This window comes from Trachypithecus francoisi, unplaced genomic scaffold (genome assembly GCF_009764315.1).
Source record: "Trachypithecus francoisi isolate TF-2019V2 unplaced genomic scaffold, Tfra_2.0 Contig01579, whole genome shotgun sequence".
NCBI classification, from domain to species: domain Eukaryota; kingdom Metazoa; phylum Chordata; class Mammalia; order Primates; family Cercopithecidae; genus Trachypithecus; species Trachypithecus francoisi.
Genome location: NW_022681442.1, coordinates 3,426,431 through 3,439,505, shown reverse-complemented (window position 1 = coordinate 3,439,505; position 13,075 = coordinate 3,426,431). Strand labels below are relative to the sequence as shown.

At 51.2% G+C, this 13,075-nt stretch overlaps 1 protein-coding gene across 10 annotated transcripts in view; it reads left to right on the top strand.

The window, feature by feature from the left end:
- The window catches only part of PTPRE (protein tyrosine phosphatase receptor type E), a 180,004-nt gene that overhangs the window by 142,043 nt on the left and 24,886 nt on the right, over window positions 1-13,075 (top strand). For all 10 annotated transcript variants that reach the window (XM_033179036.1, XM_033179029.1, XM_033179019.1 and 7 more), the window contains 4 exons: window positions 5,768-5,858; window positions 10,701-10,777; window positions 11,443-11,479; window positions 12,851-12,948. In XM_033179036.1, the coding sequence (XP_033034927.1) occupies window positions 5,768-5,858; window positions 10,701-10,777; window positions 11,443-11,479; window positions 12,851-12,948 (303 nt within the window). The remainder of the gene's footprint in view (window positions 1-5,767; window positions 5,859-10,700; window positions 10,778-11,442; window positions 11,480-12,850; window positions 12,949-13,075) is intronic.

The window sequence follows — 13,075 nt, the reverse complement described above, 5'->3', positions numbered from 1 at the left end:
CCTGGCTATGCCTGTTGCATGCTGGCCCTGGCACATCAGTTAATCTCCTTGAAGTTGTCTTCCACCACCTAGGAAGGGGCAGTGGAGATGGGCCTGTCTTAATTACCTTGAAGTTGGAACGGGAGGCTGAGACGATAGATATTGTAAACAACAGTGTTGTGCAGTTGTTATGTCTGAAGATGGCATGAACTCTGTAACAACAGTGTTGTGCAGTTGTTATATCTGAAGATGGCGTGAACTCTGTGCAGACATCAGACTTTACCCAGAAGCAACTTGTGAAGGCATGGGAAGGTGGTGACACATGTAAACTGTACATTGCTTGTTTTTTTAGCACAAGCCTCCTCTGCCTTTATCTTGCTTCCTTTTTATTGTTTCCAAATGTGTCCCCTTTTTTGGAGAAATTAGGTCATATTGAAAGACAGCTTCAAGCACTATTGTGTTGCAATCTCTCAGTCTGACAACAGACCTTCTCATTTTCAAAATAACTATCCAAGTTTTCGGCTAGCAGATCCCTTCCCCACCCTTCTCACCCCATTTCCCCTTGTACTTTTGTTTCCCCAAGTGGCAGGGGCTGGACTTGCTGATAGGGGTGTCTGAGTCAGAACCAGCTCAAAAGTGGGGGCCACTCCCAGGGAGGGAGTCCGGGAATAGGGCGGGGCAGGTGAGACACTCACCCCAGGCACAAAATGTAAGACAGCAAGTGGGATAAATGATATTTTAACACAACACTTAAAATATCAAAAGTATCAGTACCACAGGAAAGGTAACAAATAAAATATCAAAATGAATGCGGGCAGCCCCTGGTGAAGAAAATAGCACCATAAAGGAAGATAGGCTTGGGCTGACAGTTTTTCCCTGTTGCCCTGGGCCCTGATACATATGACTTGCCACCACACAGCTACTCACCCTGCCATTAGTTAAAAGTTTCATATTTTGTTCATCATAGATTTTGTGCCTTGATTTGGACTTTTAAAAATATGGCATTCAAATATAATTTCCCCTGGTTTCTGAATTTTGGGAGCACCCCATTCAACTTTGCACCCAGAGCAAGTCCCTCATGCTCTTCTGCCACTGGGCGGCCTTTGGCTGAACATCGGAGTCCCTCTGCTCAGTGACAGGCAGGGTAGAGATGTGGTGGAGGGGAAGGACATGGGACCCGAAGTCAGGATCACGGAGCCTGGTCCTGTGTCTGGGGAACCCTGGGGGAGCTGCTTTTTTGTCATTGTTTGGTTTGTTTGTTTGACATGGGGTCTCGCTGTATCTCCCAGACGAGCACAGGGGCCTGATCACCGCTCACTGCAGCCTCAGCCTCCCAGCTCAAGTGATCCTCCCACCTCAGCCTCCCAAGTAGCTGGGACTATAGGCACGTGCCACCATGGCCACTGGCTTTTTACTTTTTTTTGTAGGGATGGAGTCCCACTGTGTTGCCAGGCTGTGCTTTTCCTCAGCTGTCCAGTGAAGGGCTGGCCATGTCCTGAGACCATGTTCATGCAGCCCCCGTCCTCTGAGAGCACTGGAGCCTGCCATGGCCAGCTCTCTCTTAGGTCCTAAGAGGGACATGCTCCCAACCCCATCTTTCTTTGCTCTTGCCCTCTGATCTGAACTCCTCTCCCCAAAGTCATGAAAGGGAGACACTACGCCGGTTGCGGTGGCTCAAGCCTGTAATCCCAGCACTTTGGGAGGCCGAGACGGGCGGATCACGAGGTCAGGAGATCGAGACCATCCTGGCTAACACGGTGAAACCCCGTCTCTACTAAAAAAATACAAAAACTAGCCGGGCGAGGTGGCGGGCGCCTGTAGTCCCAGGTACTTGGGAGGCTGAGGCAGGAGAATGGCGTGAACCCGGGAGGCGGAGCTTGCAGTGAGCTGAGATCCAGCCACTGCACTCCAGCCCGGGCGGCAGAGCAAGACTCCGTCTCAAAAAAAAAAAAAAGAAAGGGAGACACTAAAGGGAGACACAGGCCTCTCAAAGGGGCCGATCCAGTTGAGTTTTGACATGTGTGCATTACCAATTCACAGTGCAGGCAAACTTGGTGGGGATGAAAAGGATTTGGTATTGGGGTCCGTACAGTGAGGTGAATGCTGGAGTCAGCCTGAGAGAGCTTGGGCAATTAACCTCTGCCTGTTTCCTCATCTGTGAAATGAGGATACTCCCTGCCCCCCATAGGACTGTGATAACATGGACATGAGGTTAGATAACCTGGACATGCAACTGAGTCCTTACGAAAACGCGCTCTGCAGTCTCCACCCTGCACTGGTAGAACAGCATCCTAGGAAAGTCTGTTCCCAGGCCCCAGAGTAAGTCCTGGAAAGCGAGCACCATCGGGCCAAGGAAAATGCCCCTCTCCAGACAGGCTCTTCTTCCCTACCTCCATCCTAGCAAGTTATGTCAGGCCGAGTGCTTAGGACTAACACACTGATAAGTGCTATAAAAATGCAGAGGGCAGTGTCAACGTCAAAGCTTCCAGCACAATAAACAAACCAGAACCATTCCCTGGAGCTCCACCGAGCAGCTGGGGCCTCTCGCAGAGCTGCCCACACCTAGCTTCTTGTACCCTCTCCTGCTGCCTGCCCAACACTACCGAGCGGAGAGGGAAAGGAACGTGGCTCATGAGTTCATTGAAATGAAATCTCTAGGCCGGGTGCGGTGGCTCACGCCTGTACTTCTCAGCACTTTGAGAGGCCGAGGTGGGCAGATCACTTGAGCCCAGGAGTTCCAGGCCAGCTTGGGCAACATGGTGAAACCCCATCTCTACCAAAAATTACAAAAAAAAATTAGCTAGGCATGGTGGTGTGCACCTGTAATCCCAGCTACTCAGGAGGCGCAGATGGGAGAATCACTTGAACCTGGGAGGCCGATGTTACAGTGAGCCAGGATCGCGCCACTGCACTCCAGCCTAGGTAACAGAGTGAGACCCTGTCTCAAAAATAAAAATTTTTAAAAAAGAAAGAAAATAAATGAAATCTCACCTCAAACAGACAAACCACAAATGATTTGGACAATTTACATAATGGGACAGCCAATCACAAGGTATTCATCGCTGGTTACTACGAGCAAGCCCCAAACGAGGCACTGCAGGGCTCAGCTGGGTGCACAGACCCCTCCAGGTCTTTCCTTTCCCCTGGGCCACCTGAGCAGCTCCGAGATTTGAGACCACAGTAGACTGACAGCCAGAGAAAGGGTTGCAGGGTCCATGTGCGCCTGGATCCAGGATACATACGTGTGCGATGCACAGGACACGATACCCCTCACCACTTCGACTTTGACCCTCTGTGCAGCTGGGTGGCTATGCTCCATCTCCATGGTCTGGATCTCTGCAGCTGCCAGGAACAAGCAGCTGTGAGGTGTCAGAGCTTGGTCCATCCTGGCCGTTCAATCCCTCCAGGGAGCTTTTTCCTTTTTTTCTTTTTTTTTTTTTTTTTTGAGAGAGAGAGAGTCTCGCTCTGTCGCCCAGGCTGGAGTGCAGTGGTGAAATCTTGGCTCACGGCAATCTCTGCCTCCCAGGTTCAAGCGATTTTCCTGACTCAGCCTCCCAAGTAGCGGAGGCTACAGGCGCCCACCACCACGCCCAGCTAATTTTTATATTTTTAGTAGAGACGGGGTTTCACCATGTTGGCCAGGCTGGTCTTGAACTCCTGACATCAGGTGATCCACCCTCCTCGACTTCCAGAGTGCTGGGATTACAGGTGTGAGCCACCACACCTGGCCTAATTTATCTTTTCACAGACTTTATTTTAGAGCAGTTTTAGCTGTACAGAGTAATTGCACAGAAAGTACAGAGTTCCCATATGCCCCCTTCCTCCCCTGTGAGCAGTTTCTCCTATGATTAGCTTCCTGCGTTCGTGTGCTTCAACTGCTGCAACTGATGAACCAACACCGCACTGTTGTTACTAGCAGAAGTCCACACGTCAGGGTTTGTGTGTTGTGCATGCTGTGGGTTTTGACAAATGCACAGTATCATGTACACACCATCCGGTATCACGCCTCCTGTGTATTTTCAGTGCTGGGGCCAAAAAAAACTTTCCTGGGTAGAAAAAGGGAAGGCTTTAGAATTTGACCACAGATGTCAGGCTTAAATTAGGTCAAGAAAGTTAGTATGAAGACGGCTCTGATGAAGAATCAGGAACTACAGGCGGCGTAGGTGCTGGTGGCTGGGGATGAGGCCGAGAACCACCCATCACCCTTGCCACAGTGCCGCCAGGCGGGTCCCTCCACATAAGCCACCCTCTTGCCTCTGCTTTGGGACCAACAAACCCCATGGCCTGGAAGGGCCTCATCCTGTGGCCATGGGGTTTGGTGGCCCCCAAGCAGAGGCAAGAGGGTGGCCTATGGTGCCCCACCATGGGCACCGGCTGGTCAGATCTGAGTCTGCAATTGGAGAAGCTTCCTGCTCTCGAGAGAGGAAGGCTCGGGACACCTGTGGGCGGCAGGTCAGGCCCTGCCCCGCATTGTGAGCAAGCTCAGGCCTGCATGACTTAGATCCAAAGCTACACGGTGAGGCCTGCTCCGCTCTCCTGGGTGGTTGCAGCGGGACCCCTCACGTTCTCCCACATTTGAAGAAGTGAGCATCCTCCTGGTGGTCTGGGCGCTGCTCCAGGCTCCTGCCCCTTGCTCGCTGGGTGACCCTGGGCAAATCTACAACACCTTGCTTTGGCTTTCAGTTTCCTCACCCATAAAACGGGGACCATCCTAGTATCACCTAATAGTAGGTGAGTTGCGAAGGCTGGAGCAGATGACCCGGCTCCTTCCACTGTACCTGGCACACTGAGGCACTCAATGCATATTGATACATGTTACTGGAATCCCAGTGGCCCCGGGTCCAGCCACTGGTCGAGTGTAATGTCAAAGGACAGGACTCAGGGCTTCAAGAGGTTCTTCACACTGTGCATTGTGGGGAGCTCACCTGAGCAGCAAGCAGATGCAGAACAGCTGCAGGTGACCAGGAATCAGGTGGCAGCTCAAGGCGGCAGAAAGAACTAGGATTCAGGCCACTGGAGTTCACACTCAGCTATGTTGCTCAGAGGGGATAGGGGCCCCGCGGCATTCCTTTCACACCTGACTTCTCTGACTGAGACAAAGGAGTTGGTTAGGGTAGTGCTTCCCAAAGACGTGTGCACTGAAGCCCTGGGGATCATGGTAATATTCGTGCTGATTCTGTGGGTCTGGGGTGCAGCCAGAGAGTCTGCATTTCTAAAAAGCACCCTCCCAGGCGTGCCCATGCCACTGGTCCACAGAGCACGCCTGGAGTCTTAAGCAAGATCAGGACTGTATCTAAGGCTGTTTCCCACCCCTCGCCTCCCAGAACCACTCTATTCAACCTTCAGCCCCAAAGTCACAGCATCCCACTGTAAACCCTCTGCATGCCTGTCCTCGCTCCCCCATCTCCCAGTTCACAGTTCTGTCGCAGTCAGTTCTTACCAAATCATAGGCACCTGCTCTAGGCCCGGGCCTGCGGGCCCTGAGATACCATGGAAATGCAAAGGCAAGTCTCCACCTTCATGCAGCACAGGGTCTGGCTGATGAGACCACCACTTTGACCACACCGCTGTTCACCCCACAAGAGAGAGCACCCTGGGGAAAGCCAGGGTCTGTGTCTCCTTCATTCTCTGCCCCGTGCCTGGTACAAGGTCTGAGGCAGAGACGGACTATGGACAGCAGGTAGTTTGCTCCACATGTTTTCGTAATTCCTGTGCTCAGTAGGGAAACTGACATGAGCATGGTGCTTGAAACCATCACATTTCATACTAATGCTACATTTTCTTCCAGTCATTGCCATCTGGACACATACAAGGAACTTTTGAACTGGCAAATAAAGAAGAAAACAGAGAAAAAAACAGATATCCCAACATCCTTCCCAGTAAGATTTTATTTTATGTTTTGCATGATCGATGGTGTTTGCGCTAAACTCAGCTTTGCCTTGCAGCTCCCCATGACTGCGGGCCATTCCTGGTGCTCAGAGGCCAAAGACTGAGGCCCCAAATCTGTCTAACTGCTCAGCGTTTGCACCTAGGACTCCAGAATGTTCCTCTCTAGGTGGCAGTCTCCCCGCACAGGCCCTGGGCACCTTGGTTGCTGGTGGGTCTGGCTGCCAAGCCTGTGCTTACTGTTGAGACCTGCGCTGCTTGGGGCCCAGCAGGTAGGGTGCTGTTTCGTGGCCATGGGTGCCAGCTGGCAGGGCCTCCCCTGTGGAACTCAGGCCTGGCACCCAGTCTGGGCCTGCGAGTGGCCCTGGGCAACTCCCTTCCCTCAGACTCAGTGCTTGTGGCCACAAACTGCAAATCCCTAGAGTTGTCTGGGGTCCTGGACCAAGGACAAAAATGACAGAATATAAAACTTGTAGGTGGGCCGCAGCTTTGTAGGAAGGCTCTGAATCAACCTGATTTAACCCCAACAGTACAAGTGGGCATGGGCCAGGAAGTGTGGGTGCCAAGAGGTGGCAGGGCCAGGGAGCAGATGGATATGTGCGGGGGCGTGTCTTGGTGACCTGGGGGCAGCTTTCACAGCCTGTCTTGGTGCCAAGACAAACTCTGTAGGTTCTGAGCTGCCTTTGTAAGAGCTGGCCTGGGCCAGGTGCTGTGGCTCATGCCTGTAATCCTAGCAGTCTGGGAGGCCGAGGCAGGTGGATCTCCTGAGGTCAGGAGTTCAAGACCAGCCTGGCCAAGATAGTAAAACCCCATCTCTACTAAAAATACAAAAAATTAGCCGGGCATAGTGGTGGATGCAGGTAATTCCAGTTACTTGGGCAGCTGAGGCAGGAGAATCTCTTGAACCCAGAAGGCAGAGGTTGCCATGAGCCAAGATCACGCCATTGCACTCCAGCCTGGGGAACAAGAGCAAAACTCCATCTCAAAAAAAAAAAAAAAAAAAGAGCTGGCCCAGCAGCAGGGGTTGGGGGGTGCAGTTCAGGATCCTTCACCCCACCTGGGCCTCTCCCATTGTCTGCTTTGCCCATGAGGCTAACAAAATGGCATCCTCAAAGGGCTCCACTAAGTTCAGGTCTAAATCCTGAACCTGCGGCCTCCCCCTGGTCCACAGAGGGAGTCACCCCACCCTGCCAGGGCCTCGGTGGGATGGAGGAAGGCAGCCCATGTGGGCCCCGGAACGCTGCTTACTGCTGCATTTTTCGGACTAGAATTGACTTCACCTGCTCTGTATGTCAGAGCAGCTACGGTCTGTCCGATCTGTGGTCTGTCCAAACTGTGTGCTTTTTAGAAATAACTCTGTCTCATTTTACATGCATAGGATTGCCATGTGGTTTTTACAAAACCCGTTGTGAACCCATGATCCAATGAAAACTGGGAGAAATCCGTCAAATAGTCTTTCAGTCAACACATATGTGTAGGGGTGGCCAAGGCAACACCAGAAAGATGGGTCAGGAGGCCATGTGGTGGTCACACAGCTGAGCCTTGGCGGTGGCTCAGACCATGGCTAGATTCTGCACATTTTGGAGCGGATTTGTTGCCAATGGGTGGAAGATATCACAGAAAGAGGGGAGGCAACTTACATGGCTTGAGCAGCTCAGAGGAAAGGAAGGCCATAGCAGGAGGAGGTCTGAGATCTTTAGAATAATTTGTGTCAAATGTGGGATATCTAGAAATTAGTATCAGTGCTTAATTTATTACCTTAATTGAGTGGTTTTAAGTTGTGCCTTGACTTGCCAGCCATACATGTTAAGAAACTGCTCAGTGCTAAGCACCTTCCTGAATTCCTCATTTCTCTCCATCAGTAAACATTCATCCCTTAAAGGTAATATCATATTGTTAATTAAGACTATTTATTTGGGACCTCCATGGAAGCAGAATCATGGCCAAGTGTGGGCATGACGTACACCCAGTCCTCTCCTCAAGGTATGATGGCCCAGGGCAGAGCAAGGGCCTCACCTGGGAGTCCCCCACCTGGAAGAGGCCCGGCCCACCCACTGCAAGTCTTCTCTGAGCCGCGTTCTCAAGTCTTCTCTGAGCCGCGTTCTCAAGTCTTCTCTGAGCCGCGTTCTCTAGGTTGTGCTACGGGAGTCAATTAGCGTTTCCTCCAAGCCTGAAAGCGTAGTCAGATTCAGAATGGGTTTTTCTAGCTTCCCCCATAAGATCTTTCCCCTGCTCCTGGCAGGAGCACCACGCCATGGGAACCCCAGGGCCCAGGCAGCCTCCTGGGGCTGGGGGACTCTGCCATGTTTCACACGGGTGGAAAGACGGGTTTACAGAACAGTGGCATGGAGACGCTGTGGCCTGGCAAGGATTCATGGGGTGGCACCTGGCATTAGCTATCAGGAAGGCTTAAGGCTGAAGGGACATCGGGCAGGGAGCTCTCGGGGCTGCTCCAGCCGCCCCCAGGGTGACAGCCCCTAGTATCACTTAGGGTGGGACTGAGAGTCACCTGGGGGAGAGGGGAGAAGGGACCCAACTTCCCCAGCCCCTGGCACCTTCCCTGCCTTTCCCAATCTTTCAACAGAGTCATAACGTGGCCCTTGGCTCTGGTCAGGCCTGTGACCCTGGGGAGCTCTGGGGTCAGAAGTCAAGGTCCTTTGCATGTCAGGCAGGCTTGACTTTTGCCTATAGAAAGACTGTGGCTGATGGCAAGCGAGGCCTCTTTTCTGGAAAAGTGCCAACAGCTGATAATTTTAGGAACTAATGTTTTGAATGTGAAGTGTGACTTTTTAGAATAAAAAGACAGGAAGCTCTTAGAAACTGCAAGATTCTAAATCTAAGCAGAAGGCTATATTTTACCCTGTGCTTTTCTATAGCTGTTCTCAAAGCATAAACCATTCCAAATTATTTTCAACTAGTGTAATGTGTTCCGCAGAGCTATTTCTGCCTGGGCATTGCCACTCCCTGAGCAGGAGGGTCTCACAGTGGGGTCTGCAGGACTGTAAGTTTGGGGTCTGACTCCCTGGCCACCCTGTGTGGGCTATGGCTGTCTCTGAGAGCTGTACCTGCCTTTCTCTGAAGGGAGCCAGACAGAGCTGGGTCAGCCATCGGGGGTCCCAGGCCACTAGCCCATGGCCCGCCCGGCAGCCTTCCAGGTGAAGGTGAGACAAACAAGGCATGACCTGGAGGCTGCCTGGCTCCCCATCACAAACGCCACAAACACACACAAACGCCACAAACACAACCCACCCTGATCAAGGACTAAGCAGAGAAAGCAGGGAGAGGACCTAGAGTGACTCAACAATGAGTCAGGAAGGAGGCTCTAAGCGTCTACCACGTGCCAGACTCTGTGCCCAGTGCAGCATAAACGTCCTCAGAACCAGCCTTGACCCAGCCTGGCCCAGCCGGCCGTTCCTGGGAAAGGTCACAGGAAGAGCAGGGCCAGGCCCACATCACTTTTAGAGGCCCGTGAACACGTCTTCATTTCTCTTCAGATCACACACAAAATATGCCAAACCCATTCTGGAGCGCATCTTTTCACTAGCGACCAACCCAGGCCTAAGGTAACCTTCTTGATAGTTCTATGGAGGAAGCTGGGAAGGCAGAAGTGACTGCGACCCACAAAAGTCATGATGGAGCCCTGACGTGTGTGTACACAAACACTACACACACATATGCTGTACACACACACTACACACACCACACATACACACTCCACACACACACCACACACTCCACACAAACACACCACACACACACCACACACATACACACCACACACATACCACACACTACACAACACACACACTACACATACACACCAAACCCACATGCAGACATTCACACAGCACACACACTACACACACACTACACACATGCACACCACACACACTACACACATACACCATACACACCACACACACACACACCACACATACACACCCACATGCACACCACACACACAATACACACACACCACACTCACTACACCACACACTACACACCACACACAACACACTCATACCAAAGTATACACCACACACACATCATACGCACGCTACACCACTCATACCACAAAAATACACACAGCACATGCCACACTTACATACTCACAGATACCGCAAACGCACAACACACAACATACTTGCACCAGTATACACACCACACACATCAGGCTCACACACTACACCAGTCACACCACAAACATCCAGACGCGCACACACACCCCACACACAGCACTCCACGGTCAGCCTTCCACCCCAGAAAAGCGCTTGTGCAACAGGCTGGATCTACCAGGCACTCCTCACTGTGCTTGCCTTCCAGCTCTGGGGCAGACTCTGGTGGTGGGACTGAGGGTTAGAGTCCCTGATCCTAGACCCCCACATCCACTTGTCCTCATGGGGCTGGTGATCATTTCCCTGGGAAGCCTTGGAGAGTGGACCCAGTTCTTCTGTCCTGGGGCTTTTTTAAGTGCACCCACACTTGGCAATACTGGGGCCCAGTGCAGGGTTCATGAAATACAGCCCTTGCACTGCAGGGGCCCGGCACGTTCTGCTGTTCTTGTCTATGTAATGACCCAGCGGCCTCCGTCCTGGGGACTGAAATCCTACCCTTGTCGGCATCCCACAGCTGAGACAGTCCGTGTTCACCAAAGCAGGTGCATTCTCTCTCGGGACACCAGCGGTCTCCATGGGGACGTTGAGGAAGAACATCTCTGCCACCCCCGGTGTGGCCTGAAGCTACTTTTCCCCTTCCCAGGAGCGGACACTGCAGATGAAGAGACAGCACTGTGATTCCTGGTCCTAATATCTTGGCCTTGTTTGGGTTTTTTCCAGATGACCATTCTAGGGTGATTCTGAGCCAAGTGGATGGAACTCCCTGTTCGGACTACATCAATGCTTCCTACATAGATGTAAGTGGACAGAGGTTTCCTATTCCCCTAGCCCAGCTGAGGCATGACCAGTGAGCACTTTCTTGTCTGGTGCCAGGAGTGTAAATTGTCACAACCTTTCTGGGCAGTTTGGTCACAAGCACAAAGGGCACAGAACTGCCTGTGCTTTACAAGCTAGCATCAGCATCTGGGAATTTGACTTCGAGAGACAGAGATAAGCACAGAGGATGTTCATTGCAGCATTATGTATATTCCTGACCAAATAGAACAGGAAGCATAGGCAGTTAAACAGATTGTGGTAAAACTATGTGCAGTGGATTACTAGAACTCCATTTGTATTGATCTTTAAGAGATCATTTAATATAAATTATAAAATTCTTGTTAAAAATACAACATAAAATAAATTGTACATGTTCACCCAATTAGAGGACAGAAATGTCTGCATATCTCTGCTTGTGTGTGAGTCTGGGGAAGGTTTTGCAGAAAAACAGACTAGAGAGTGGATGTATGAAATAGGATTTGTTATTTCTGGAATTGCTGGTGAGTTTTCTTTTCTTCTTAACCTTTTCCTGTGTTTTGCAAATTTTCCATGGTGAATATGTATTGCTTTTCTAACAGCAACAACAACAAATCCTTTCAGCAGAGATAATTCTGAAAAAATATAAATCTGATGTTATTTTTTCTAGGGTTACAAAGAGAAGAATAAATTTATAGCAGCTCAAGGTAAGCTTTTTATTAATTTCTGAACGTATTTTTGGTAAAATGACGTGAATAGCTCTTATTTCCTTGTCTGTATGCCAACAAGACCAAGGACTTACATTGGATTTTTGTGCATGTGTTTACACCTAACAGACACGTTAGATATCCATTCACACAACGGATATGTGTAGACAGTCAGAGAAACACACACTTATTCCCACACCTGTGTGGTGTGAACACTGGGCATGCGGTGGCCCTGGCTGCCATTCCAGCATGTTAATATTTGCATCAGGTAACCTTGAGTTTCTCTCAGCTGGCTGAGCCCTACATGGCCCCAAAGTGTGGGGGTGGGTAGGAGAGTGAGTAGCTTTTCAGATCAAGGCTATAACCAAGAAGATACTTCAGCCGTGAAAACATGCCCCTCACCTTGCACAGGGCTGGCTCTCCCTTGTGTGTTGAGTACTGAATCCAGCATCACTCCATTCCACCAGAGGTTGTCATCTGCAGGACCTGGTGGTGCACATGCAGTTAGGTATCAGTGGAGCTGAAACCACATTCCTCAGACTTCCTCACTCTTAGGCCAGGAGTCTTTAGGGCAATGAGCTCTGAAATTCAGTGTGTGTCAAAATCACCTGGGAAGTTGTTAGAAATGCAGAATCTTTAAGAAAAAAAGGACACGCATGTGCACACGCAGAGGACATCAGGAATGTGCCCAGCTGGAAACCTGATGATCCTGGCTGAAACAGATGAAAGCATGTGTTTCTCTCTTGCCCGCAGACACCCACAGGGAGCCAGGCCAGAGTGGGGCAGCAGCAGGGCCAGGGGCTTCCTTATCTCCCGGCCCATCCCCCTCAGCATGAAGCGCTTAGCTCGGGGCTGCAAAATAGCCGCAGCTCAGACAGGAAGTGGACAGGGGCAGAGGACTTTCTCCTAGTGACACTTTGTCTGTTGTTGAGATCCCTTCCCGAGGGACTTTAGCTCAAATCGTATTGAACAGCACCATGCTGAGAGTAAGATTTTGACAAAGAGGAGGGGATTGGGAATGCAGAGGGAGGCCGGCCAGTCTCTGCCTCTCCCAGGGCTTTCACCAGCTCTCCCACACTTGGCTGTGGACCCAGCCCTCGTCTGAACCCCGCTTCTTACCTGTGAATGTCATAACTCAACCTGGGCCCAATTATCTTGCCCACTGAGGAGTTCCTAGCAGAGTGGGTGAGTGGCAGGACAGGCAGCTCCTGCCAGTTCTGGAACACTTCAGGGCATGACGTGTGTGCCCCCAACAAGCCTGAGAAGGGAGTGAACAGCAATCCAGGGGCCAATGGCCAGGGTGCCGGGGCTGGGACCCCAAAGCGACTTCCCTTCATGCCTTTTGACTTCAGAATTGTCCTCTACACACAGGCCCCAAACAGGAAACGGTTAACGACTTCTGGAGAATGGTCTGGGAGCAAAAGTCTGCGACCATCGTCATGTTAACGAACTTGAAAGAGAGGAAAGAGGTGAGTTCCAGGCATCTGACCCGGTATCACTTCCTTTCAGCTGCTGCTGCCGGGCTGGGGATGTTCTTACCACTTCCTCTTCCTACTTCCCTCCCTTCCTCCCACTGTCACTGCAGAGAGCACCCAA